The sequence below is a fragment of the Neopelma chrysocephalum genome, unplaced genomic scaffold, assembly GCF_003984885.1.
Source record: "Neopelma chrysocephalum unplaced genomic scaffold, ASM398488v2 Primary Assembly neopelma1_298, whole genome shotgun sequence".
Classification (NCBI taxonomy): domain Eukaryota; kingdom Metazoa; phylum Chordata; class Aves; order Passeriformes; family Pipridae; genus Neopelma; species Neopelma chrysocephalum.
In genome coordinates this window covers 135,068-160,838 of record NW_020897960.1, presented here as the reverse complement: position 1 = coordinate 160,838, position 25,771 = coordinate 135,068, and the positions used below count along the sequence as shown (strand labels likewise).

Below are 25,771 nucleotides of genomic sequence, written 5' to 3'. Positions count from 1 at the left end.
TTTTAGACACATATTCAGGTGCATATTCCTTTGGCATGTAAGTTTAAAACTGTCTTGGAGAAAAGAAAAAAATATTGTTGTCTACGTAGTTTAAAGAGAGGCTTGAAGTTGAAAGAGGGGCATGAAAAAAACAAGGAAAGAAGTTGTCCACACAATATTCATAAAGGAGAAATTTCTTTCCAACCCATGCTTTGCCATGCTAAGGCTGTTCTGAGAGCTTTCCTGAGATTAGGAAAATCTAATGTCTAGTGTTCCTTGTCAGGAGCATGTTATTCATATAGGCTGGAAAAGGTGTTATTTTGGAGGACTCACCATTTATGACAATAAGATCACGTTATTGTAGTCATTAAATTAGAATATATTTCTTGTTACTGATAACACATCCATTTCAACCAAGACTGAAACCCTGAGGGTTCAATGAAAAATCTTATCCATTTCTTTACACCAGGAAAAAATTGGGTCTGGCAGACTTCAATTTTTAAACTAAGTGCCTCTTTAGGGAAATGGGGTAATGAGACAGATAATGTCACAAAAATCTTGAGCTACAGTAATGTATGAATTTTTTTATCATGATCTAGCATTGTAATTCAACATGTGCTTGTAACCAGATGTCCTTAATTATATCTTGCTGTGCTATTAAAGAAAATCTATATAAACCTAGACGTAAAGTTCCAAAAGAGAAAGATATTTTGCAGGAGGTTTTAGGACTTGGGAGGTGTAGACATGTTTTCTGTATTTCTACCTACCTGTTTACTGGGAGGAGGCAAGAAGTAGCTCACACTACACTGAGGGATTGCTGTTCCAGGATGAATGAAGTCCCTCAGAACAAAATCCCTGTGTTCTTGTCTTCCCACCTGCTTTTCATCCTGCAAAAATAGACTCTAGGGTTCGGCCTAGGGTGTCTTCTGAAAGCACTGACTGTAACCCACACTGCTGCTTTCCCATCACAGCAAGTCATTTCATCTTCCTGAGGTTGTACCTGGCAAAATTAAGCTTATCCAACCTTTCTCTTCTTTCAGTATACCCTTAGCCATAAATAACTTTGGATTAAAGGTCACAAGTTTTGTAGCTGAATCCGTGTCCCCTGAGAAGGCAGTCACTGAAGATCACTTTTGGAAGCGCTGGAGATGTTGCAGTTTCCGTGGGGTTTTTGTGAATGTTCTCATCATAACTCACATTTCAGCTTCTCTGTATTTGTTATAACAGCTCTGAGGTACCTGAAAAAACCTGCTACTTCCTCCTCTCACTCGGGGAGCATCTACAAAGCAGAGAATAAGATTCCTAGGAGGAAATCATAGATTTGATGTGTCAGCTGGGATAGAGTTAACTTTCTTCCCAGTAGCTGGTACAGTGCTGTGCTTTGGATTTGGATTTGGGATGAAAATACTGCTGATAACAGACTGATGCTGTTGCTGAGCAGTGCTTACATTAAGTCAAGGCCTTTCCAGCTTCTCGTGCTGCCCTGCCAGCAAGGAGGCTGGGGGTGCACGAGGAGCTGGGAGGTGACACAGCCAGGACAGTTGATGTCAGTGGATCCAAGGGACATTCCAAAACATATGGTGTCATCCTCAACATGTAAAGCTGCAGTGAAAGCCGGCCAGGAACCACTGCTCAGGAATTGGCTGGGTATAGGTCACTGGGTGGTGAGTGAGCAGCTGCATTGTACTTCACTATTTTGTACATTTGAATTCTTTTATTATTATTATTTTCCCTTCCTTTTCTGTCAACCCATGAATTATACATTTTTCCCCTCCAGCTCTCTTCCCTCCCCCACGGAGGGCAGGAATGGGCAAGCAGTTTAGTGGTGTTCAGCTGCTTGCTGGGTTAAACCACACCAATGTGGCAGCAGGAAATGCTTTGGACTTGCTCTGATTTTTGTGTGGAATCACACAGCTTGTTCTTTAAAGGGCAGAGGCTCCTGAATCACAATGATGGCTCCTACAGTTGTCACAATCTTCTGTCATGGTCATATTTCTTCGTGGCAGGGAAGATTGTACCCTACTAAACATGCAAAAATATTTCACTGAAGTTTCTAGAATTGTAATAATGTTCTTTTGTTACAGTTGGTCGTGTCAGACTTTTTCACTCAGTTGACTAAGGCCAAAAAGCAGTTCTGTGATGTTTTGTCAAATGTGAACTTACTTGGTTTTGGGTTTCTGTTTTTGTTTTTTTTCTCTACAAACACTGAGCTGCAGCCTTTACTGGAGGAGGGACAGTAATACATAAATCAAGGAACTAATTTTGCAATAGAAATATTTGACAGCACACCATTCTCTGATATTGAGAACACAACAGATCATAACAATTTATCGCATTATTAAAAAAAAATAAGCCAGAGATTATAGAAAGATGGTTTCTTACTCTACTTGCAAGAAAATAAAAATGTACACAAAATTAGAGTGGGGAACGAGTAAAAAATTGATTCTTTAGTATCCTGCTCAAATTAGAGTGTGGCCTGGTATCTTAATGCTTTTCCAGACTTTCTCCCAGCAAAGCATAAAATATGTAATGCTGATAGCACAGTAGATGCATTAGCAATCAAGCTAATCAGGTTTTCTCCTGTTTTGTGTAACACTATTTGCATACTTGCAGGGAATATTTTTCCTTCATTCACATTTCTACATTTTCATCTAGTTTTGCTTTTCCTTTTGCAGTAGTTTTACTCTCTTTCTGGAATCCTCTCTCAGCAAAACCAACCGCCTAGCAAGTATTAAACCTTCAGTGTAGCCTTCATTTCCTGAAGGAAGGGAACAGGCAGGTAAGGAAGGAGTTCAGGAATTTTAGTTTCTGGGTAAGATTTCAATGAATAGTTGTCACACCAATATTGCATTACTGGTTTTGAGGAACCAAGAGAAGATGTCAGCTGCTGGCAGTCCCGGAGTGTTTCTCACTGAGGACAGGTTAGTTATGGAAAAACAGAAGCAACAACCAACTCTTGTAACTTAAATTTAATTTAAATGCAGTCTTTCGTGTTATATTGCTATAATCACTCTAAAGTACCTTTTTTACCATTTTTGAGGCTGTTTGTGACCAAGACAGAACTTCATTAATGTTATAGCTGACATTGACCTTTTCTGGAATTTATAAAGTAGTATTATCAGCTCATTCATTCTAGGTTCACAGAATTAAAGCTGTATTTATGTGAGACTGTGCCACATTGCCTGGACAAGAAATCCCCTCCCTACCCCCCCTCCTTTTTTTTTTGCCTGCTTAAAATCGTTCTACAATACTTTGAGGAACACACAAACAGGGAAAGAGGTGCAGTATTCATGTATCCCATAAACATAATCAAGAGAAAAAGCATGTCCAACCACTTACATTACAAAGACTCCTCAGTTAACTACCTGAGAGCTCACACTTCACAAGAGGTCTTGCTTTAGTGATTGTCCAGCCATAGTTTTTACACAATATTACCTTAGTTAGCTCTCTAGTTAAAGCTCTTTTTCAGTGCTCAAGGCAGCTGGCTGAGGAAACACTGCACACTTCATGTGCAGTTAGAGATGTAAAAACTTGAAAAGAAAAAGTATCTTTCATAACAAAATACTGTTGTTCTTCAACGACCTCGCAAAACATTTGTATTAATCATGGATTATAATACCCTGTTCATGAAAATTAGAGATTAAAAATAACTTTCTAACATGAACCTATACTCCAAATATCATTTATTTTGTGCATCTGGATAAATGTGCCGTAGAGGTATGATCACAGCCATTGGATATCTACCTGTGCTTGAACATGCTGGAGCAAGACATTACACCTCAGATTATTCAGTGGAATTAACGTCATCTAAAACTTCTCAAGGGTCCAATAGTAGATAAGTTAACTCCTGAGTCACATACTCACAGAAATCATTTCATGCTAGTAAAAAAAAAAAGGTAGAGTTCCTGCCTGGGTAATAAAAGCCAACAGGTAACATCAGCGTGAACCTGTCAGCTTCCCTCTTCCCAACCTCGATATCTCTCCTGTAGGACATGCACACGGACAGCCTGGAAAACTGCCAAGCTCCTGCCCTTTCAGAAGTGGGAAAAGAAGGTAAATTCTTGCCTGCTTTGCCACAAGTGCAACGTTACAGCTTGTCCAGAAACTGTTTTCTATAAGTGATAACTTACATGGACATTGGGAATTGGCCAAATTACGTTTCATTCCATCTTGAATGAAATCTCTCTCTCTGGAGTCTCAAACAATCCTAATTAGGCAGCTTTAATAGGTTTGCTGTGATGACTTTGTACAAACTGGCACCCATCTTCAAAAACTGGCACAGAAGACATGATTCAAAATATCCCTATATTCCTGTGTTTGAAATATTTCAGGAGAATTCATTGCAAATGAGATATGCAAAGAGCAACCAAACAAAGATTAAATACTTCTATTTTTAATTTCCTGGAAATGAACTGATATGGGACACACTGGAGAAAGGAAACCACTTACATAGCAAGAAGCATGTATTTAATTAAATGCTTTGCAAAGATACATGAATAAAGCTGTGTGCATGACTTTCTTTAGGGATAGCCCCAGCTGTTTATTTTTTTTAAAAGGAACAAACAAAAAAAAAAAGTGGAGAGCACAGATGCAATAAAGAAACAAAAAAACCTAAGTTTGTACCCACATACTTTACAAAATAAAGCATGACAGAGGTACAAAACATTCTATATACTGAATGACCAACAAATAAATGCACTGTAACATTGTTCTCTCAAACACCATAAGCCTAACAGCTAAGCTCTGAAAATGACATTGACAGTAGGCATCTTTATTTCATCAGCCTTCTATAGTCATTTAGCACCATCACTTTTTTGTTGGGTTTTTTCTTTTTTTTTTTTTGCCCTGCCTATCTCCTTTCTTGAAATAACAACAGAAGCATAGCACCTTTTAACATCTAAAATAAAAACAGGAATATTAATTGCATCCCAACTTCCAGAGATGAGGTAGCTCATGCTAAGAAATGATGGAACTGTCCTGCCTTGACAACTCAAGGCCACAAAGTCAAATTACTGGTGATGCATGTCTGGATGTCAGCTAAAACCAATGAATTTCTAAACTTTCTTTATTAGCAATTGGTCTGGTATACATGTGAATGGTTTGCAATGTACAGAAATTGGCACCATATATAAGACATCTCTATAATTTGATATGTAATGGCTTCTTAGATGGGCAAGTATTGGAAAATCAACAAGTATTTGGCTTAAGACGTATTTTTAAGATTAAGGATAATTTAATGGAATTACACCAATACATTGTGAGAAGTGAAGTCTGGCCTTAAAATTTAATATATGGGACACCTCTACTGAAAACTCACATTTACCCCAGTAGTGTTTTTACTTCATAAATTAATCATGGCTGTGGATCCCTCTTCTGAGCAGACTTACATAGGAAAGTGCAGGAAAAACTATACCAAACTAAGATGATCTTGCCTGAAGATTTTCTTCTACAAAAGACACAGATTTCTGTGAATGTCTGTTGTACTGGCAACCACAGGAAGACAAAATGGGATAGAGGGAGTAGGTATGATTGAAATACAGCCAAGGGTTCACAGAAGTGCTCTACTTTTCTGTTATTCAGTACATATCAAAGCAAAAGAAATAATCTCTAGAGCTTTACATAGTCCCACATTAAAACTAACTATTTTGAATACCTGTAAATTTCAAAATTATTTGAAACGAAACCAAGGAAAAAGATTCATAAAGATTCATATTACTTTTAAAAGGTGGTCATTGATCCTCTTAAAGTTGTACTGTTGTACTAAAAAGTTGGTTCTAATCACTTAGAACGTTTGCAAGTAAAATAAATATTCAAAAGGAGGCCGGGCATTTCGAAAGAGCTGTATATACAATGCTGATCCAACATCAGCCATTACTTCAAGAGTCTCAGGATTAACTTCAATCAGTCTAAGTTCACGTGTTTAATTGCTGCTGTTGCTTGGGTAGTGTGGTAATTTCCCCCATTCCTCTTACACGAAGCAAACTGGCCCAACTTCAACTCCAAATTCCTGGTCGGTGCTGCCAATGTCCACTGGTGCAATATCTATGATAGGCAAGCGCGCCACGTTCTGCGTCCTGTACTCAAACACAGTTTTGCCCACGTTCCCATTACGTTTCTAGAAGGGAAAAAAAAAAAAAAAGAAAAGGAAAAAATTAGGCATTAGGCCGTGTCAAAACCAGCCCAAATTCCAGTGGCGAGTCAGTTGTCTGATTGCTCAGAAGGATCTCAATGTGCGTTTACTGAGTGACACACACTGAGCAACACCACCTGCACTGCACCTTGGTTATTTTGAAAGGTAGAGATCTTGCTCTCTTGCTGTTACAGTAATGAACAGACCTGTCAGACTGAGACAACAGCACTGTTTTTTCTTTATGCTGTGAAAGTCTCCTCTGTGCGTTCATATGCACCTGCACACATCATTACTTTAAAGGACAGAGAGCCCTTAATTCATTTCAGTTGCAAAACTAAATTCAGAAATATTTGCCAGTGTCTTGTACTTGGCTGAGGCTGCAACTGAACATGAAAAAATCTACTACTTGCTGGTTTCTATTCCCACTAAGAATTTTTGGGGGGAAACATTTCCTTTTCAACTCATTGGAGTATTCAATGAGTACTGTGTACTCTAACGAGTATTCCAACTCATTGGAGGTCCCTCCACTGCAATGCTGCAATAATCTTACCCATCTGGCAGACAAATACTTGTGGTTATCACACCACTTTGTGTGGTTCCACACAGAGGTAAACAAATACTGGGAAATGCAAAATGGCAGGATTACGTATCTCAGTATGCTCATTAAGAAGTAGTAATTTGTAAACATTCTCTACATAAATGCAGACTTCTACTACGTAAAGCTAGAATTGTAGTAGAATGACTATTTGATTGGTTACTTCTACAATTCATGACACAATTCAGCAGCAGTTTAATTAGTTCTTTCTATGGATTTTTTTTCTAATTCAAGAAAGAACTGAAAAGGGACAAAAGTCCTATTTCTCCACAGCAAGTGGCAAATCCCCCAAACTTACAGAGCAGCTGTCATGCAGAACAGTGTATCTGAATCGGCTGTTTCCCTCTGCTTTGATCTCCAGGTCATTGGCCCCTTTCAGAATCACAGCTTTTTTCAGGTTCTTCGTCTGGTCATCCATGTACCCTACACTGTTTTTACAAATGTAGGTGATATTCTGGGAAGCTTCCTTTGACAGGAGGCGCAGGAATGTCATCTGAGTGACAGCTGTATCCCCATACACAAACTGTGAAGATGAAGAAATAGGTCAACTTACATTACATTAAAATTCATTAAGAGGTCATGAATTTTCTAAAATCTGTCATTATCGTACCCCCTTTCAGACATAACTAGCAGGAGTCCTATTACATAAAATCTAAGATTGGTTTCTTTCGTGCTTTGCTGCCAGGTGAGGACAAAGAAATGCAGGCATTCTGTTACATGGATAATTTTGAAGAATTTTGGCTGTAAAGCTCAGCAATTGAACAACCCGAAGGCAGTTGGGCCTCCACAGAAATGCCAAATTTTGGAATGAATTCTGCCTTGTTTCTGAAAGGGATTGTTCCCTATGAAACAGTGCATTAGGGCAACCTTGAAGCGTATAAGAAATGTCAAGCACAGAAAACCCTTTTACAGAGTACCTGTTACATTGCAACTTTAGCAACTTGTTTTGCATTTAGAAGCATCACAAACAGCCAGAGTCTGACTATATAAAAATAACCATACATTTGCATATGGTTTTATCAACTAATCAATCTGCAGAGAAGTTTGACAAATGTTTTACAAAGTGCCACTGTTTCTGTGAAAACAAGCAATTTTTCTATCAATAACCAAAATTCTAAAATTCCTGAGATTTTTTTTCCCTATCTGTGCACGTTTCATTTTATTCATGTTTTATGAATCATTGCAACACATAAAACAACAGTCAAGAATGACTAAAAGTTTATACATTTCAGTGAAACCAGAGAAGAAAGGAGAAGCTCTTACTGATTGACACTGTCATAATCTATAAAATATGATATCTCTATTGAGCAGCCTTGGACACATTTATTATTTAGAATCCATAAAGAGTTCATATGACTTTTACACAGCTCATATTATTTGTTACCAAATCTGACAGTACATCAAAAAAATGAAAATTTTTTTACAGTAAGTATTCCCCAAGATCATTTATTCCACCAAAGAGCATCTGATTAGCAAAACCCCTCTGTGTAGCTCTCTAGGCAGCTAAACATCAACTGTGATATCTTGGGTCATGGCAAGATCTCCTGAATTTGATAATAAGTGAAAGCATCTCAAAAAAGCAATCAATATCACATCTGTTCTCAACATCATATCTTTCTTAACTGTTGAAGCTCTGAATTGTTTTCAGTAATCCAGTCAGTTTTTCTTTTACACACCAAATACTTAAAGATAAAAACTCCCTATGAAATAACAGTTGAAGATATTCTCTGTGTTTTTTATAAAGTAGGGGAAAAATGGCAAAAACTGGTTAATTAATTATATCCTTTGCATAGGATAAACTTCTGTTATATGTCGGCATCATTAAGCCTAATTTTAGAAGTTACCACAGAGGGAAAAACCCAACAGAAAGGTGAGTGGAGTTTTTTCTGCCTACGGATTGATGCATTCAGAATGAATCAACCTGACACGTATAACAATCATACCTTCTTTAAAAACAAATCTGTGAAGTAAGTTTTGTTATTTTTAACAGTAAAGAGTTTTCTGAAAGGAAGAGAGAACTCAAAACAGCAGAGTTCTGGATCACATATTGGGGTAAAAGTACACTTCTTTTTAAGGACAAGGTAGTGATTTAGTCAAATAGGTTGCTAGAGAAGCTGATGGCTTTGGGATCAAAAGAAATAAATCTATTACAGCAGTGGTCCACTTTCAGGCAATCCTGCCTTAGATGCACTTACAATTGCTTTTCCCAGCTATTTCCTATCTTTACTGTATAGTAATAACAACCAATTGAATATAAGTCAGTCAATCAATACTTATAATGTTCTCACTGTAGCAGAATGCACTCAGAGTGGCAGATGAAGTTCTAAACCAGAAGAAAATAAGTTTCACAGAAGCCAACTCTTAACATTAACTATATTTATTTACCTGTGATCCCCTGTTCATATCAAGGCCATACCAAACAGGCTTTAAGTCAGATGACCTGCTGGCCCACCACATTTTGCGGGGCACAGTAGATGGGTTTGCTGAAATACAGGTCTCTCCAGTTTCCATGTTGCAATACACTTTTATGGCATCTTCAACACATCCTTGGTTAGGATCAATCCAATATTCACCTACAAAGAACATAAAATGTGCCTCTGTTATATTATAAGGACTCTTGAAATAACTGGGAAGACATAAGCAAGAGTATGTTGCAACAGTGCAAAACAGGCATATGTTTCACGAATCAATCCAAAGTGTGTTTTGATGTGTGCTTCAGATATACATTATAGTGTTGCTCCGAGATACAAGCTGATCAGTATTTCTAACATTTAAAACTGAAGTGTTCACACTTGAAAGCTGTCTATGGTTAAGGTCTTTTAAATTCACTGCAAAGCTTCTGAACCCTCCAAGTATATAAAGAACACTCAGTGGCCAGAAGACGTTTTTCTCCACATATGAGAAACCGATGGCTGCCCCTCCTAAATACTGATGTTGGAAGCAAAGTTTCAGGAAATGGGGCAAAAGATAACGAGGCCTACCACAAATTATCTCTACCTTGCAGCCTGTTCTGATTTATCCACTGATAATCCATGTAAATTAAGGAAAACCCTAAACAGCATGTTCATGCTTTACCACCTGTGAAGTGCCAATATGGAGCAATAGCAGAGAATTCCAGAGGGAATGCACTTGCAGGCCATCAGCCCACAGGTAGCACTTTGAGCTAATAGCAATTAAGCAAATATTCCCAATTGGTATCCTGACTTATCTCTGTCACTATATGAGTGCTACTGCACTTATTTTAAAATACATCTGACTAAATACTGAACAACTAAATATGGGGTACATCAGAATATATACTTCACTGGCAAGAAGAAGTAATTTTTTGAGAGATGTTTTCAAGCTCCTGTTGTGAATGTCAAGTTAGGCCATCAAAATCTGTATTAAACATGTTTTTTCCAGTGCCCAAGTGTATAGTGGAAGCAAGACAACATCATATAGCCCACACAAGATGGTGTGTTTGTGCTCACCACTCCTCTTGGAGGGGTGGCACAGCTTCAGGTCATCACAAGTCCGTGCTGGGTGTTTCTTTGAGCCATCCGGGCTGCGCATGGTCTCAATCTGGCTGCTCAGGGACTTCAGTGTGGCGTGGACTCCTGGGTCTGTTTTGTTATGGTCATCTGGGGCTGCTTCATCCTCGGTAAACTCCGGTAGAGGATCTGCCATAGCGTCATCGTAGTGTCCCATAATGTCACCAATGGCAGCAGTGAGGTGGCCTGGTGGTCCTGGAGGGCCGGGTGGACCAGGCTCACCTGGTGGACCCTAAGGTTCAAAATAAAAAGGCAATAGAGGCACAGCAAAGACTATGCAAAATGGCAGCTGCGATGGACTGAAATATAGGTAATGTCCTAAATATTGTCAAAACCATAGAAAGACTTTTTGTGAAACTACAAGGAAGCAACTGCCTGTCTGCCACCACTGAAACCTGATTGGAACTTGGACCATTGTCTAATCATCTCAAGTCTCAGGAGAAGTAAACAAGGTTCAGGGAAAAAGAATGTATCTGTGTTAAGAAGCAGCCCTAGCTGGGCTCAGGGGGTGGTGGAGGAGAAGTGTTTTGGGTGTGTGAAATCTCTCCACACCAAATTGAAGCAATAAACACCCCCACCCACTCTTGGAAGGCCATGTACACACAGGACATTCACATGAGAGGCAGCTGAGCAGGGGTCATAAACCACCAAAGACCTGCAAAGAGCCCCCCCAACTTGTTCCTGAGGCCTTCCACCACCAGAGGACTGCACATGATCCATGCCAGGTAACAAATCCAGAGCTTGTCACAAGAGACTGCAGAGCTCTCCCCCACCCCCAGGGGATGTACTGGGCATCTCCTGAACATATATTAATCCATTGGACTCTATGTTTGACGGGAAACCCTCACCACCAAGAAGAGCAGAAGAACCAGACCGATGCGATGCCATGGGGTTACACAGAGTGGCGATACTTCTTCTATTTTAATCTCTGTCACGCTCTTTATTTCTTCTCCCCCCCCCCTTTCCTATTTCTTTCTATCTCTCTTTCTCTGTCTCACATTTACCATTAAATAAACCCCATACTATCGACTTTGGCATCTGGTCTCTTTTGTACCTGAATTCGGGTAGAGGCATTTCTAATAGTTTTAATAACTCGATCATAACAGCAGCAAAGTCAGCCACTAAAAAAACCCCTGAACTTCAGGTCCAGTCACCCTCATGCACAGGGAACAATTCAGATATAAACAATTCACCTTTTCAGGAACAGGGGAAAGAGATTAGAACCACATATGAGGCATCCTCTCTGCTTCACATCCTCTCTGATTGTCTTAGTGCCTTGCTCCACTTTTTCTTACTCCTGATTTTAGACTCGACAGCTGGAAAAAGTCACCAAGGAATGGCCTCCTCGCTCCTTTTTTTTTGAGCCATCTGTCCCTTCTTGTTCAAATCTCTGCCTAATAACTTTATTTCTTAAATTCCTAACAGCTGTAAGTGATTTTTAGAGCAATCTAAAATTCCTGCTTCCCCAGAGATGCCTCAGGCACATTTTCAATTAGTAAAATTTGACACTGTAAACATCTTTACACATATGCAGCCCAGTGCTGAGCTTTCTGGTCAGAGAACCCAGGGCTTCTGTGAGACAGAACCTACATCATCCTTGCTTTGGAAGAACAGGTGTTTTCCTGACTAAGTTTTCCCAAATGAAAGGTTGTGAGGTCCTTCTGTCAACTTGGATTGTGACACGTGGGGAGGTAACTGAATCTTGACACAGAAGGTATCTGATAATAAGCATATCTCCACACACAAACTCTTCTTAGGCAGCATAAAGTCTGTACCACACCTTCATTTGACGTTTGGTGCTCTGGTGCATGAGAAGTGGATCAGAACTGACATTTTCCTTGAGAGTAATTACTTCAGAATTCACAACTAGTGCTCCAAATGCTTACTACAGAGCACACACCCAAACTAACACACACTGTGTCTGGCAAAGGAATTCTTAACTCTTATTTCTTACTTTTTGGTTCCAATTCACAGTTGTGTGAAATCCACCATGGAAAGCAAAACTAAAAGTACTGGTATGTGACATTTCTTGTACTGTCTTATTACACAGGTGAAGCACCTGGAGACATATTATATTCTCATGCTCTGCCATAGACTCTTCATTCACATCTTGGTGTCTCGACAGAAGTGGAAATACAAATAACTGGTAGAAATTCAAACGAAATAGAGTGAATAATGAATGGAATGATAAACATCATAAACACGGGAAACATCATGTTTTACCAGACAGAAAGACAGTAGAAACTGCCTTCTTTTTCTTGCTCATTGTTTTGTTCCATCTCTTCCACTTCTTCCCGAAAATAAGTAACACCAATTTTTTAATTCTTCACTTGATCATCCAGATCACTCTTTTCTCAAATCCCTCTAGTTTTCTAACTTGTCTTCCTTGGAATAGCCTAACTACCATCCTATGAAAGGTTACTGCAAATTGGTAAATGTGGAATACGCCTGGGGTGTTTAGCAAAGGTTTAGGACTTCTTCCAAAATGGTCAAACGAGTTTTCATTAGTTGTAAATCAGCTCATAGTTGGTGTCTATAAACCTCAGACCAGGCTGAAGGTCAGCTGGGCTTAGTGTTAGAGTTGGGGCTGTTTGTTTGGACTGAAGGCACAGTGGAGTGTGGTGATGGCTGTGCTAACTCAGTGCCACCCTTGTGGCACTGCCAGCTTTGAACTGCTGCCGATTCCAGACACCAGCTGGTCTATGCTTAGACCTGAGGTTTAAGGACCCAACTGGCCAAATGGCCATGTTAAACTACAGATCCAGCAGGATCCAATGACCTAACTGCAGAAGTGGTCCCAGGCTGGTCTAAGGGGAGCACAGGTGCATGAAACTGGGATCATCACAAGTGCAGAAGATGAAAACGAGTAAGAAATGAGCCCTTCCAATACACAGTAACCCTGGCTGTTTGTTGGAGAAACTAACACATTTATTGTTTGCCTCAAGCTCGTGGATGTTTGAGAAAGTGATGTGATGGACAGTTGAACAAAGCTCATTATTCAAAAGTAACCTTTTCTCTCCATGTTCCCACCAACTTACCTCAGGTCCAGCTTCTCCCACAGTCCCTCTGACACCAGGAGGCCCAATTGGCCCAAGTGGACCAGGATTTCCATCTTTGCCAGAAGGACCAACTGGACCTGGAGGACCCTAGAAAATACAGGAGAAAGAAGAAACATATTTTAGCATTCAATAACAAAGTTGAACAAAACAGCCCTTTATAAGCAGTACCTTGTCAGGAAGCAACCCAATTATTCGTGTCTATTACCACAATTTCAAAAATCACTGTTTTTCTTCTGTAAAAGTAAGAAGGCAGTTTCAATGTGAATCACCTCAGACAATATAACTTGGATCAGCTGTATATTTTTTCCTTAACCATTCAAGTGGGATCAATTCCAGATGCTATGCAGTCCGGAACAGCTGCTGAATGCTAAAACATATACAAGCTCAGAGATATACTGTCCCTTGGGAACATCCAAGAGAGTCACCTTTCTCCTTTACTTTTGGGTGAATGACACATATGGGGGTATGAAAGGCAGAGCAGCAATCAGCAGAGCTGCCACTTATTTGGCTTTGCATCAGCTGCAGCAAAAGTGTCTGCAAAAAAGAGCCTGTTGTGATCCTGATCTTTTTATTTAGCTATAAACTACACTTATGTCAAAGCTTTACTGTATTAAACAAGGTGATGTCTCAGCAAAAGATATTAGGGTAATCACCACATGATACTGAAGTCAGTAAAATCCACTGAAATAAAAGTGAAGCAGAAATAGAAGTCTGACCATGGCAAAAGAAATTATCAAGCACAAAAAACCTTAAATATCATACTCACCCGAGGACCAAAGGGGCCTGGAATGCCAGGACTGCCTTGTTCACCAATAGGACCCTAAACAGAAGAAATTATCATATCATTGTGACATTTGAAGCATATTCCTTTAGCTTTAAAGGGCTAATGTGTGATACACAAGATTTGGGATGAATAGGATTAAAATATACATGAACAATGGGTAGTACTTTTTCCTTAATACCTTAGTAAATTAATAGAATTTACTGGTGCTTGGCTATATATTAAGTTGTTTCTGCAGAAAAGTCTTGATTTCATGGCGTTTAGAATCAGAGTGGCTTACAAGAGAGTGATTGACAGAGTTAATGTGAAGTGAAAATATGATTTGGGTGTTGGGTTTTTTATCTTGCAACACACAGTTTTACCTCATCATGCAATGGTATTGTAAAGCTGCATGAAAAATATTAGCAAGTGTGGACTGCCAGGCCACCCATAAACACCTTGGGAGGAAATAAGTAACTATTTGGCTTTGTTTTCTGTTTTAAATAACTATGTTCCTGATACATTATTTAACTACCAAGAAAATAGAATTATAGTAAAAACAGAAAAACTTACAGGAGGACCAGGAAGACCTTGAAGCCCAGTGAAACCCCTGTGTCCTTTCTGGCCCCTATCACCTCGATCTCCATGGTCACCTTTGTCACCACGAGGTCCTTGGGGACCCTGTAAATATCAGGGATGAATTGTAAAATTCAGAACTGGAAAAAAACCCCAACCTCAAACACCCCTCATCTGTCTTTAGACTGTACTCAGACCTCTTCCCTCCTAAAGCCAAAAAGAAGGTGATGCTGGGTCAGCTCCAAGAACCTTAATGTTTTACCAAAGAATAAGTAAAAATAAATACAGAAAAATTATGCTTAAATATCGTTGTAGTAAATTTGACCTACTTAGCTACAGAATACAGGAAAAAAAACAAGAAACCCCAAAAAAACCAACCAATTTTTGTATGAATTAAGAAGTTCTCTGGATATGGCAAATGATTTTTGTTGATGAGATTGAAATATTATGGATCTCTCACAGACTCATAATGATAAGACATATTTTCACTATGAAATCCTCCATGATGCATTTTTACTTCCCACAGCTTCTTTGTGATTACTGTACAACTGAAGTTACATTCCTTAACTACAGACAACAATGTCCAGGCTCTCCAGTATAAATAGCTTGCTTCTATTACTGTCACAATTTCATTTTCGTTAGTTTTGAGTTTCAAACTTCTCATACTGATTCAAAAATCAGTGGACAATACGGCTTCTGCTTTCAATTCTCTATTTCTCAGCTCAAATTAAATGCTAAATTTCTCAAATCCAGACTCCAAATATTTTATCAATGGCATCATTATCACTAACTACTCAATAAACTTTTCCTGTCTCATAAATGACATCTGCTTAGGGACAGGACAACATTGTTTTGAATTTCCCAAGTTTGCAATTAATTTTCTGTTCCAAGCTTGGATTGTAAAAGAGTTATGTAACATAAAAAAGATGACTTTTGTTAGCTTTCCATTTGGACTGAATTTAGAAAATCATGAGTTGAATTAAGGCAGTTTAATGGGAACAGGTGATTTTGTTGTATTTCTGCCATTTTTACCTAAAAATGTGCCGTTCTGTTCAGCATTTGTCTCTTTACCCTTTATTTAAACACAGATTCTAGCCATTTGTTAACTCATGTCCTACCATTATCCAGACAGCAACACAGTCCAAAAAAAGAGGCTTCCAAAGCCTTTGTTATTTCAATGTGGAAATAACTGGACTATCTAAACAGATTTGTCCAGCTTTGCTGCTCAGAAGACCACCTGCACCCACTTGCAGTCAGAACACTAGAAGGTGAAGCCCTGTTTAGCGTTCTGATCTGGGCTGAGTTTCTCATACACTTTCCAGTAAAAGGTATCTCAGACAAAACCACAGTGACCATGGACAACTTACAGGCAAACCCCTTTTTCCCGCACGACCCGGGGGACCCATCGGACCTCGAGAACCCTACAAAGATGACACACAGAAGGGATGTGAAGCAATGCACAAAACCAGACATGATGGTTTTTTGATAAACAAACAAAGTGTCTTTAAAAAAAGCCTCACTTACAGTTTCACCTCTTTGACCTGCATCTCCTGGAGGACCAACAGGGCCTGGAGTTCCTGGACCCCCTGGAGAACCTGGTAAGCCTGCAGGGCCAGGTTCACCACGATCACCCTGCAAAACAGAATTGCAACATTATTTATCTAGAGAGGATTGGTCTAGACCAGTAGCATTGCTAACCTATTTTTGAGCTATTGCAATCTACAGAGCTATTCCTGCTGCAGGAACTCAAGTCTGAGTTCATGGAGGCAGGTGTTCTTAGCCTCTTAGCCAGGTACCCCCAGCTTTGAGAGGTACTGCTTATCCAAAGCTGTGATACACTTTCAGAACAAGTTCTCCATCCAGGTTAACTGAATGAAGAAAAAAATCTACATTAAGTCAACAATAAAACAGAGATTTCCAGAAGTTACTTAAGAAAACAACATATTCTTACACGTTCTCCAACAGCTCCATCTCGTCCAGGAGTACCGTCATTACCAGCAGGTCCCTGGAGTTATGGAATAAAATAGAGCTATCAGTTAATTCTGTAACTTTGCATTTCTATAAGAAGTTAGAGGTGGATAACAACTTTCTAGTTCAAGGAGAATAACCTCTAGACTTTTTTTGCACGCTACAAGGCTCTAATACTTACTTCTGGACCAGCTTCACCTACAGGTCCAGTGGCACCTGACTGGCCAATGGGTCCTGGGGGACCTTTATCACCAGGTGGCCCAGTGGGACCTTGTTTTCCTGGTGTACCCTAAAAAAAAGATGAGAAATATCAAAATTTTAATCACAAAACAAAGAAGGCACAAAAAAACTTCTGCCTGCAAAACTACTCATTAATCCAGCCTGAAGTACTATCTACATTTGCAAATTCCAAACATTGATAATTCTAGAAAATGTTCTTACAGATTTTAATACATATTTAATACACTGTGTATTTTTGAGAAGTTTAATTGTGTTAGTTACTTTTGAATAGGCTTTTACTGACTAGGAGCTGCACTTGAAGTTAGTTTATCTAGTAGCAACTCTCTTAAGCACACACTCCCTTGATAAATCAATACATTCAATGTCATTATTTGCAACAGGTAAGGTCTTTTAGACTCCAGAAAAATATAATGAAGTTTGATATAAGTAACTTTTTGGGGGTTTTTTTCTCTGTTTCAAAACCAACAAATCTTCTTAGCCTGGAATAATTTCTGGTCGACTTCAGCTATACATTGACTTTATAGATCCAGTGGTAATGGCAGATCCTCCATACCAACCCTTTAACTAACAGTCTATTTAATGACTTGAATTCCTGGATAATTCAGCTTTCCAATAAATATTTATAAATCCTACATTTAGCAAGGAGAGCACAAATGGCAATTTTAAAGACTGTAGTTCACTATTTATGAAATAGTGATTACAGAGTATCCGCTCACATTCAAGTAACCTTTGGGCACCTAAATGAAGACTTTGGGGTTGTTTTTTTCAAGGCTCTAGTTTTAAGTCAAATAGGAACATTTTAGTCAGAAGTCTTAATGCTATTACCCCCTTATCCTTAATTCAGGTTCAGACCTTCCATTATGGCAGAAACAAACCTTGCACCTCATGCATTTGCATAAGATTCATTTATTTTCTATTCTCTCTATATTTGCTCCTGCAGTTGAAGTTTTCCAGCTTTCTCCTTGTGCTGTGGGGCACTACACTCAGAATCCCACAAAGAGAATGCCCAGGCTGGTGACCTACTGCCTTGGTCATTACTTACTGCAGGACCTGGCAGCCCCGGCATGCCTCTCTCCCCTCGCTGCCCTGGCATGCCAACAATTCCTCTTTGACCAGTGGTTCCTGCTGGACCAGGGGGGCCATCTGGGCCCTGAAATCCAGAAAGGAGAAAAGCACATCACTGTCGTGTCAGCAGTAATAAATAACAGTGAGACCAAGCCCAGAGCTGGCCCAGGGAGAATTAGTGACATTCAGAGGACGTACCGGCTGCCCATCATCCCCTGGGTCACCCTTGTCTCCAGGGCCACCAGGAGGCCCAGTGGGTCCTCGATCTCCCACGCGGCCGTGAGAACCGGGATCACCGCGAAGACCTGGGGGACCTTCTTTTCCCGGCTCACCAATAGGCCCAGCAGGCCCTGGGGCTCCCTAAGGAGATTAAAACACCTCGTTACGTTGGGTCCTTCTCTGATCAGGACAATAAAATTCTAAGGACCGTGTTTTAATTAACTATAAATACGTATAGTCCGAGAAAGGCTGAAAATCTGAATGATCTAAAAGCTCATTCTCATCATCTCTTTTATGATCAGATAGATGAGATGAAATAAACATCAAACTACATTCAAGTTCCACCTCTGCCTCCCCAATTTTCAATTCCAAACTCCCTCCTTTAAAAGACACTTTTTTTGGTTGTTTTTCTCTTTTTTCTTTTCACCTCAGGTGTACAACCATTGCTAGAAAACTCACTCTTGCCCATTTTTTCCCACTATCATCAAGCTAAAGTCCATATCCAATTTTTTCATTCACATGGTACAAATTGTTGTAACAGATCTTTGCTCATTCCTTAAAAATTTTTTAAAAACTTCACAGGAATACAAAGTTTTTCATAATCTTCGCCTTTTGAGAAATTTACAACGACTGCAAGTTATTTTTCTCATTAAAATATCAAAAGGCATATGAAGCATGACACAGGTCTCCGTGAAGTTGAATCCTCAACTTGTTGATCCACAGCTAACTTTTTGTTTTAATTGCGTTTTTGAAAATGTTGTGATCGTGGTTTTGTTTTGAATTTATTTTAATGGATCTTACGAGTAACTCCACCAATGAGATAACTCAGCAGAGGCCTCCTCCTTTACCCTAACTTCAGTCACCACTGAAGGGACAAAAAAGTAAAAAGAAGAGGCAGATATAGGTTGGGGTTTTGCTCCTTTAAGCAATTAAGTCGTCAGCTCAAAGTCTACTTAACACAATGGAAAGCCTTGCACCCATTGGACACACTGGCACTGGATCAAGACAAAGACTAATGAGTTTTACTTAATGATGTAAACATGCAGTCACAGAAGTCAGTGTTGACTAGCTGTTGTTTCTATAGTGCCAGGCCATAAACACTGCTTCACCTTTCCTACTTTATTTAGTCTTCAGGTTCTTAATGACCAGTTAACCACCTATTAGGAATATAACAACTGACTTACAGTAGGTCCTGGAGGCCCAACTCTTCCAGCAGATCCTGGGAATCCAGTAGCACCCTAATAAAAAAAAAAGTTTTAATGCCACATTTATCAAAAGAAATACAGCATTAGGTACCTCAAATGTTCTCAGCTGAATTAGCGAGCAAATGTTATATTTGCAGGCTGTGAAAAAACAAGCTGACATAAGGAATAATACACACATTACGTAAAATTTCAGTATTAGGTTATCTACAGTCAGATCACAACAAATAAAATCTACTTACAGGGGGACCCTGAGTTCCTCTACCACCTTTCAGACCAGGAACACCTGGAGGACCCTACGAGGAGAGGAGAAAGAGAGGTGTGACAGTGAACACCCAGAACTTTTTAAACAAGCAAGATCAGCCTACGTCACTGGTTCTGTGATGATGTTATTCTCACTTACTGGTGGACCATGAGACCCAGCAAGACCCTGGGGTCCTGGAGATCCAGCATCTCCTTTCTGTCCAGGTTCTCCAGGTTCACCTTTTACACCTGGCTGACCATCAGGGCCCTATAAGAAATAATATTTAGAAGAGAAATCAGGTTAGATAATACCAAATCTGTCCAGCCTAACAAAGTTATTTTGTAGGGATTTTCTATAAGGAAAAAAAACACAAGGGAACAAGTTGACCCAGAAAACACTGCATTTGCTCAACAGTTCAGATCAAGGGAGCTGTAACAGTTCAGCACAGTCTTTAGAAGATCATACATGAGACTTTCTGAACATTCTGTGAAGTCAATATTTCCATTTTAGATATTTTTCTTCTCTAGCTCACATTTCCCTTTTCTTCAGATTTTCTTTTTTCCACAGCAACATACTTAAAATCAAAAAGAGCTAAACGAAATTGTCTTTTCTAGGCTTTTTTTTTTTTCCCAGAGAAGGAAGCAGGTGCCTGACTCTTTGTGAAAGGTCTGAAACAGGATACTTAGGCTGTGGGAAAGTTTAGAGTATTCCCTTCCATCTGGTCCAGCAACTCATTCCAGCCTCCACTACTCATGGTGCAAATCTTTGCTACCTTCAGCAGACAACACTCTTCAACTTGCCTCATTTTAATCTCAAAGGACCAACATTGCATATTAATGAAAATACGAGATCTGGTGAGCGATTACATAACCCTATAAAGAAAACCACTTTTCAACTGTCTAGGGCATTTATTGGCCCTTTTCTTCACTTGATATACTGACGGGGAAAAGGAACAACCCTTTTTGCAGCAAAAATGTGTCTCCCGTTCCAGAGCACTGCAATATTATTCATAATGAAGGAAATGAGCTGTGTCAAAGCATGAGCAAAGGAAACTCATTAGTGTTCCAAAACACATACCGGAGGGCCAGCAAAACCAACAGCACCAGTTGGGCCATTTTCTCCTCGTGAACCCTGGTGAAAAAAAAATTAGAATAATTGTATTTAACAACTGTCTTTCTATATGCAGTATAATTTACAGTTAAAGATATAAGAAAGGATGTTAAGTATTTATTGTCATAAGTGTTGTTATACTTTTGCTCTATTAATCAGAATCAAATGATCTTTCAATCATAAAACAAAGGATGTTAACTACGACGTTAAAATCTGCCATGTGGTCAAGACTGTACGCAGCTTTCAGAACTTAAAAATGGAAGGAATGAACAAGTACTAAAGCAGAAGTAGGAGAAATTCTGTTCCCAACCCACCCCTTCCAGAGATAGCATGATTAGCCAAAGAGCATGCACTTCACGCAACCTGCCACTTCAACCACACTGGGGAAAAAAAACAGTAGTTCAAAGACCTCTACACAGTCAGAACAGGCTATGAGCTGCTTCAGCTGAGCTTTCCCCACAACATTTGTTTGGAAAAGAAGGAGCTGAAGGCTGCCAACTCCAGTACTCCCTAGAGGGTGGAATCTGTTCCAATTTATCCTGGAAATAAGACTGTTCTGATTTATGACAGGGACACAATCAATTTCAAGCAGTATGAAGGATCAAGAAGGGCTGAGCCTCTAATTCCCTAATTGAAGTCAACCCTTAAAACACTCAAAGTCATTAATAGAGGGAAGATGACAAGAGTTACATAACTAGATGAACTAAGAATTACCTCCTCACTTTGTCCATCTAAATATTTGTATATGTACAGTGGTATCTGGTATGGGCATGCTTTTAAAAACATTTAAACAACTAAAAGTAGTGGCACGCTTTCAGGAGTGATGTGAGTTTAACTCTGCAAAGTTTTCCCTAAAACAAGTATAGAAGAGAGGATCAAAATCTAGTAATAGTTTTGCAAGTGCACAGTTACAAGTCAGAACTACAAATCTGGATACAAAGAAAGGGAAAGAAAAAGAGGAAAATATATCAGCAAATGAGAAAAAGACCTGGAATTTGGATCAGTGTTAGATATTAACTTATGCCAGGCAAAACCAAAGCATGTTTACTCACAGGGTTTCCACGAGAGCCAGGAGGACCAACTAGACCTCGAGGGCCTGGTTCACCCTTTAAATAAAATTAAAGGTTATTATTTCCCAAGTAACTTATTTGTTGAGTAGCAAAAGTGCTAATAAAGTCTGATAATATTAAGGAGAGAATGGAATAAAAATCTGTTTACCTTTTCACCAGTGGGACCTGCTGGACCCATTGGGCCTATTGGACCAGGGAGACCCTTTTGAACAAATTAAGATGAAAGAAAGTTAGAGAAATGATGCTCCAAAACAGTTACTTTAAAACTTCTCAGATGTTACTATTCCCATATGCTTTTTCATTCATTTGAATTCTTCTTCATCTCTGAAAACTTGTTTTAACTCCTTTGTCTAAAACTGACTTGCATTTCCTTTCCCAATGACTGAACTCCCCATAAAAGACCTGCTTTCTTTCATTCTCTCTTTCTTCTCATCTAACTTCATCTTCTCCTTCATGCAGTCTTTATGAGTAAGGCCTGTGACTTATCGCCCATGTGGAGCTTAGTACATTTACAGGAATTTTCACATGTGAAACTCAGGAGTGACTGTGGGCAACTCAATCCAGACAACAGGAAGGCATCTGCCTTAGTCCAGGAGTCAGAGCTGGAAGGCCTGTTTTTCCCCTATTGATCTCTGCCTGTTCTTTTTTTTTTCATATTTCTTATTACAGTCAGCTTAGCCGAATCCCAAACCGACTGAGAATCCTTTCCATTGACATCCTAACTCCCATTATTGATGATACAGAACAGGATCTTGGAACACAGATGTCCCAAAACCGTCTTGGAGGTTGGAGTAATGACAATGACTACAAATCCGTGATATTGCTAAGCTTGGTGTTTAACTCCATGAGCTGAGACCCCCCAGCACAGTAAACAACCCAGGGTGTGAAGAGTAGGATCTAAGAAGAGTGGCAGATTTACTTACTCTTGCCCCGTCGTTGCCAGCTGTACCTTCAGCACCTTTCTCACCTACGCCGCCCTACGGAAAACACCCAGAAAGGCTCAGTTGTGACACTGAGTGCTGAATAGTCCATACCATGGAATAATTGTAGTGTCAAGAGATAGGTGATTCCACTCAGGAGAACAGAAACAAAGAGACTTACTCTATCACCCTTGGGGCCGGGCGTTCCAGCAATCCCTCTTTCCCCAGGCATGCCCTGAAGACCTGGTGGGCCGGGATCACCAGGTGTCCCACTAGGGCCTGGGCTCCCCTGAAGCACAAAAAGAACAAGTTGTTGCCTATTCAACTGAGAAGTATCTTTGTATCTTGGCTGCAGAACATTCTCTGCCTGTGCTGAAGTCTCTGGGGTACAATTTTAAGTTATAATTTCATCTGAAATTTGGACTTTGTTCACATCCAAATACTTTTCTTTCCCCATTGTGTTACTCAGGAAGTTCAGTTGTGACACCACAGTCCTTCCAAAGTATTTATTCAGTGCATATTGGGGATGAAAACCGGCAAAAAAAGAAGCTTGAGCATGTTTCTGCCTTGACCTCGATGCCACATGGGTTTAGTACACAAAGCAGGTACAGGTAGAAGTTGCCAGGGGCAAAGGTGCTTTATTTTTCCTTTGTTTCTCCCAGTTCATGCCTATCACATGTCCCACATTACTAGAGACACTCCCTACTCCCTTCCTAGGCCTAATCACATCAATGGCAGATGAGAGGCAGGCACGCAGCTTTCAGCATTTTTTTTAAAATGCTTGGCCTTGCCAAGTGTCTTTGCACAAGCTGACATGGCTCTTAAAACATTGCTAGAAGGTTGTCTGTAGCTCAGAAGTGGTTTTGTCCCATTCTGCTGAGAAACACAAAAACCATTTTAAACTTCAGACCTATATAAATTAATACAAAATTCTATCTCTCAGCACTTAAGTATGTTGAAAGTCATTGATATTGTTATAACTGGAATAATTTCTGTGTCCTCCTAGAACCCTTACACAAAGAAAAGATTTTTCATATTTATAATAATGAAAGCCCTCTCTTTCATGTTCATGCAAAGGAGCAGAATTATACATTGCATCACTCCAGCAATGCAAATCTCCATTCAGTTTACCTTTGGACCATCGGGACCGTGACCTCCAGCCATACCCTTCTCACCCTGGAGTCCTGATGCCCCTGGTTCTCCCCTTTCCCCTGGATTGCCACGTTCTCCCTGCAAAATGGAAAATTATTACTTATTTTGAAGTCAGGGTACAGTCCTGGTAGACAAAATGCTAAATGCATCATAAGCGCAGAACTGCAGAGCCCGTGAACAAATTCTAGGAGAACTGATCAAATAAAATGCTTTTACTGTTAAAGGTGGGGGAAATAGCATGTTTGTCAACAAACTAAAAACTGTCATTTCACAACTGTAAATCAATTCATTTAGCAGCTGGTACTCGACACCACTTCAGGAGCTACAAACCCATATAAAGGTAGTAGGTTTTACAGAAAGTATCTTAAAAAATATCCACATTTACAACGATTTTGTTGGTGGGGAAAAAAGTCAAATAGCCACTTTACCTGTTAAAGTCTGTATTATATATCAACTTTCAACCTCAGAGAACTTTTATGAATATTTAAACTCTGAAAGCGAACACTTACCCTCGGGCCCAATGGACCAACAGCTCCAGGATCTCCAGGCACACCCTAAGCAGAACAGAACTTACTATTAGAAAGAAATCACTATTCATAAAAGAAATCAGAGATAAACATTTTCATTTCCAAAGTCCTGTGAATGTAGATGGCTGGTTCTAAATATTATCTGTCAATGACAAGAGGTGATGGTCCAACTCAGTCCAAGAACATGGTCAGATTCTAGCAATTATTTTATCCAAAAGCAGTTCTTGGCCAGTTTGCAAACTACATCAGTACATATCTTGAAATGGAGAGGGGGAAATTAAATTACAAAGAGAAGAAAGTGTAAAATTACTTTATGAAGTGAATTCTTTTTAATTATATATTACACATAAATTACCTGATCACCTGGCTTTCCTCCCTCACCTGGAGGACCTGGTGTCCCAGGTAAGCCCTGTGAAAAAAGTAAATAAAATGCTCACAAACGTGATAGAAATTTATGTAAATCCAGAATTAATTAAGACACCAAGACTATGAATGTACTAGCACACTCAGTACAAGAGACCCCCAAGGGAAACAGTTTTATGAATATTGCACCAAAGCATTCTCCCTCCCCCAAATGAGATGACAGCCCTTCTCTAAAACATTTGCAGGACATATGCATGTCAACCCTAAAAATAAAGGTCTCTATAAACAGAGATTGACTTAATTAATACTTCATTATCAAAACAATCACTTTGCTCCGTATTTGGAACATCTTTGGAAAATCTCCAAATAAAAGCTGAATAACAGCAGTTTTCTCAAGGGATACAGAGCTGGCATTTAAGCCTTTGCCAGTTCAGTTGAGTGCACAGCTGATAGGAAAGTTATCACTAATTATTCTGAACATTGCCTTAGTTCTGAAGTTGTGTCTTGTTATATATCACTTTATTGAACTTCTCCAATTTAAGTTGATAAAGACATGGCTGTTTATTTTTTTTCTTAACAAAATAAAACTAAAAATAAAAATGAATGCACATACCTGAAACCCTGTAGGACCTGGAGGGCCTTGCTCTCCTCTTTCTCCTGCCAGACCCTACACAAAAGAAAATAATAAGTAAACAGTAGAGGAATACAGGTAGGATCCACAATTTTTCTTCTCTCTGAATGTGTATATTTTCAACACTTTTACTTATCCCAGGCCAAGATATACCCTATCTAAAAGATATTATTTCTTCTTAAGATCTTTCCCCCCTCAAAAGTTCTGTGGTCACAGAAAAGAACCAGTTCTGTTAAAACTAAGGAAGCTAGGAAAATGAACTATGAAAATTTTGCTCCATGCACTATTTTTTGTAATGGTTAGTAAAAGGAATTAGACTACACACACACACATATATATATATACACATATTTAATACAAAGCTTCCCATTTTTCTAGGACAGTTTGTTCTTTAAACGTTCTTGGGATTTTTTCATCTGGAATCAACAACT

The 25,771-nt window shown here is 39.3% G+C and overlaps 1 protein-coding gene across 1 annotated transcript in view; it reads right to left on the bottom strand.

The window, feature by feature from the left end:
- Positions 1-4,490: 4,490 nt before the first annotated feature.
- The window catches only part of COL5A2 (collagen type V alpha 2 chain), a 102,650-nt gene continuing 81,369 nt past the window's right edge, over positions 4,491-25,771 (bottom strand). The window contains exons 30-54 of the mRNA XM_027704918.1: positions 25,323-25,376; positions 24,702-24,755; positions 24,329-24,373; positions 23,799-23,897; positions 22,849-22,956; positions 22,671-22,724; positions 21,896-21,949; positions 21,730-21,783; positions 20,645-20,698; positions 19,727-19,834; positions 19,566-19,619; positions 19,306-19,359; positions 18,101-18,262; positions 17,880-17,987; positions 16,779-16,886; positions 16,581-16,634; positions 16,154-16,261; positions 15,997-16,050; positions 14,627-14,734; positions 14,060-14,113; positions 13,273-13,380; positions 10,175-10,466; positions 9,090-9,277; positions 7,003-7,227; positions 4,491-6,094 (exon numbers count right to left, since the gene is read on the bottom strand). Coding sequence (XP_027560719.1) covers positions 5,948-6,094; positions 7,003-7,227; positions 9,090-9,277; positions 10,175-10,466; positions 13,273-13,380; positions 14,060-14,113; positions 14,627-14,734; positions 15,997-16,050; positions 16,154-16,261; positions 16,581-16,634; positions 16,779-16,886; positions 17,880-17,987; positions 18,101-18,262; positions 19,306-19,359; positions 19,566-19,619; positions 19,727-19,834; positions 20,645-20,698; positions 21,730-21,783; positions 21,896-21,949; positions 22,671-22,724; positions 22,849-22,956; positions 23,799-23,897; positions 24,329-24,373; positions 24,702-24,755; positions 25,323-25,376 — 2,508 coding nt within the window. The 3' untranslated portion in view covers positions 4,491-5,947. The remainder of the gene's footprint in view (positions 6,095-7,002; positions 7,228-9,089; positions 9,278-10,174; positions 10,467-13,272; positions 13,381-14,059; positions 14,114-14,626; positions 14,735-15,996; positions 16,051-16,153; positions 16,262-16,580; positions 16,635-16,778; positions 16,887-17,879; positions 17,988-18,100; positions 18,263-19,305; positions 19,360-19,565; positions 19,620-19,726; positions 19,835-20,644; positions 20,699-21,729; positions 21,784-21,895; positions 21,950-22,670; positions 22,725-22,848; positions 22,957-23,798; positions 23,898-24,328; positions 24,374-24,701; positions 24,756-25,322; positions 25,377-25,771) is intronic.